Source organism: Haliotis rufescens, unplaced genomic scaffold (assembly GCF_023055435.1).
Source record: "Haliotis rufescens isolate VD_foot unplaced genomic scaffold, xgHalRufe1.0.p SCAF_4, whole genome shotgun sequence".
Taxonomy (NCBI): Eukaryota; Metazoa; Mollusca; class Gastropoda; order Lepetellida; family Haliotidae; genus Haliotis; species Haliotis rufescens.
In genome coordinates this window covers 55,315,886-55,318,730 of record NW_025964112.1, presented here as the reverse complement: position 1 = coordinate 55,318,730, position 2,845 = coordinate 55,315,886, and the positions used below count along the sequence as shown (strand labels likewise).

The window sequence follows — 2,845 nt, the reverse complement described above, 5'->3', positions numbered from 1 at the left end:
TTTCATTGACACTTCAGTTTACTGGAGATAAGCCATGTCACGTGGTTTATACTTTCTTGGCTCCCTTCTTCCTGTGGAGCCTGGACGGCTTGACCTTCTTCCTGTGGAGCTTCGCGGTCTTAACCTTCTTCCTGCGGACTTGGACTGGCATTCGTGGATGGTGCTTGGACTTGTGGCCCTGGGCGAACAAGACAACATTATGGGGACTTCTTTCGCATCTGATCATCTACTATCAACGATAACATCAGAACTCCTTAACACGTGTTTTAGAATTAATATGAAATCCGAATAGATTTCTCCTGCTTAAATGTAGCTCACCTGAACTGTTCATTGAAACGGGAGAACATGTTGGAACACGCAGGGCGAGTGAGTAAGATTTTACGCCCTTTTTCCTCAGTGCAGAGATACCTCCCTTACTTTCAGGTTGCGGCAGTAGATTCTAGTTGTACATTCGCCCTATTTATAATCATTTATTGTCTACAGTATATCCGCGTCCTAGTGAGCGAGTGAGTTAAAATCACGTTAAAATTAACGTCACATCGGCAATATTTCAGCCATCTCGTGACGGGCTGGGGTTTAAACGAAAATTCTTGAAAATATAAATGTGCTTCTCACTGTTAAAAAAAATGCCTGCCACAAAAATTACATTGTTGCAAGGTGTATTGCTTGAGGAAGAATTCAGGATCACAGCTAGAAAAAAATATCTGGTTTGTAGCTGTAGCTGTAAAAATAACTAATCTCGATACAAAATCCCAGCCGCCCTTCCACAAGAATATCAATACTCTCAAAGGAGTATGTGGACCATTCGTTCGGCAGAGATCATCAAAAGCTACACGTCTCGACCCGTGAAGATTCCGGGGTAGAATAGGTCTTCAGCAACCCATGCTTGCCGTAAAAAGCGACATGCTTGTCGTAAAAGGCGACTAACGGGATCGGGTGGTCAGGCTCGCTGACTTGGTTGATACATGTCATCGATCCCAAATACGTGGATCGATGCTTATGATGTCAATCACTGGGTTGTCTGGTCCAGACTCGATTATTTACAGACCGCCGTCATATAGCTGTAATATTGCTGAGTGCGGCGTTAAACAACAAACCAACCAACTTTATTATAATCTCTAAGCTGTGTTTAAGTGTGGAGAGTAACAACGTTATGTATACCTTCTTGTGGCCAAGGTGCTTTGCAATGTGCTCTGCAACAGCTCTGCCTTCAAGGATCTTATCGTCCACGCAGACGCAGAACTTATGCGACGTCCCACTGGGACCTACACACACGCCCCCTGTGGGGCATCCTGAACAGTCACAGGCAAGAGCAGAGAACTCTGTAAAAACAAAAATAGGCCCTGGTCTATTATTAGCTGATAGGAAACAGTACTTAATGGCAAACATGTAAAACACGAGAAGTGACATGTAGCACGTCGTTGAGTGAATAGAAACATCAAGGCAACCGTTTTGCCATGACATATACATGCATATCCGACGTCCATATCATCTCTTAATTATTCTTAAAGTGAGTGAGTTGGATTTAAACGCCTCCTTTTTTTACAGTATTCGAGTTATGTCACGAATTGTCACCTATTGTGAAAGGAAAGCCCGAAGTGATGCAGGTCTCAGACGTTTACCACTTTGGTGAAACCCACATGCACGGGTATGATGCTGACAAACCTAGAAACATAATCGGGACGAAACGAGATTCGAACCCACAATTATAAGTAACTTTTCAAAGCGAATTGCGGCGCCTTAGACGACTGCCCCTCCCCTTTATTCTCAGAAGATATCGGGCATGACAAATACACCAGCGAAATATCCTGGTACGCGGTGAATTATTATATAATACTAGAAAGAATTATAGGGATTCTGCAACCCATGCTTGTCCAAAGAGGTGACTATGCTTGTCGTAAGAGGCGACTAACTAGATCGGGTGGTCAGGCTCGCTGACTCGGTTAATGCATGTCATCGAATTCCAACTGCGTGGATCGATGATCATAGTGTCAATCACTGGATTGTGTGGTCCAGACTCAATTATTTACAGACCGCTGTCATAAAGCTGGAATATTGCTGAGTGCGGCGTTAAACAACAAACAACCCAAAAACACCAACAACGAAAGAAGACATGACAGATTATCTTTAGTAAAATGTTCTTTAACTTTTGTTAGCTGTATAACTTCGCATCACGATCTGGCACTATATAATACACGGGCGGTTCACTCAGGCTTTATATTCCTACGCAGTTTATTCAGCTGCTTTGTGAACGACAATTAATATGTCATAAACTTTAATATTTTTAAGACTGGTATTATATGAACAAGATATTGTTACACTGTGTACTTCCGTATCATAAATATTATTATTCCTGTCACATGATATTAATGACACGAAACACACTCGCTTATATTTGCTTTATATCATTTAATAAAATATTAAATAATAATTTCCCTCTGGTGGTCCTAGAGGCAACGGGTATGATCGATGATATAGAACGTGTAGGCTGTTCTTTGACATTAACATATCACACCATATCGATCTTGAATCTCAAGTAATTATTCGGAACGTTGTCTAAATATTGTATTTTGATTATTCCATATGTTGGTAAATTTTTCATTGGGATGTTTGGACCTGTTACAAAAAGCTGCAAACTGATGAATGATATGCGATTTAGATGTAGAAGAAATGAAAAAGGCATAACGAACCTGCTATAATAAGCACGAGGCTGACGAGAACGAGACACTTCATGGCGGCTCAATGCGCAGGTGTGCGAGGTGTGTTTCCCGACACTGAACTATCTTATCAAACTGGATCCAAGTGGATTCGCAGATAGCGGCAAAAGTGAGCGACTGTTTTAAAA

General features: G+C 41.5%; 1 protein-coding gene across 1 annotated transcript; it reads right to left on the bottom strand.

Annotated features, from left to right (window-relative positions):
• LOC124114917 lies at nt 1-2,845 on the bottom strand. Its single transcript, XM_046475697.2, has 3 exons — nt 2,691-2,845; nt 1,162-1,322; nt 1-178 (listed from the first exon to the last, which is right to left on the bottom strand). The coding sequence occupies exons 1-3, from the start codon at nt 2,731-2,733 to the stop codon at nt 47-49; spliced, it is 336 nt and encodes a 111-aa protein (XP_046331653.2). The 5' UTR covers nt 2,734-2,845; the 3' UTR covers nt 1-46.

Bases quoted from the DNA above. Each gene is read 5' to 3' on its own strand.
- LOC124114917 (XM_046475697.2), bottom strand. From the start codon at position 2,733: ATGAAGTGTCTCGTTCTCGTCAGCCTCGTGCTTATTATAGCAG. The intron at 1,323-2,690 runs GTTCGTTATGCC...TTGTTTTTACAG, and splicing joins CCTCGTGCTTATTATAGCAG to AGTTCTCTGCTCTTGCCTGT. The intron at 179-1,161 runs GTATACATAACG...TTGTTCGCCCAG, and splicing joins AGCACCTTGGCCACAAGAAG to GGCCACAAGTCCAAGCACCA.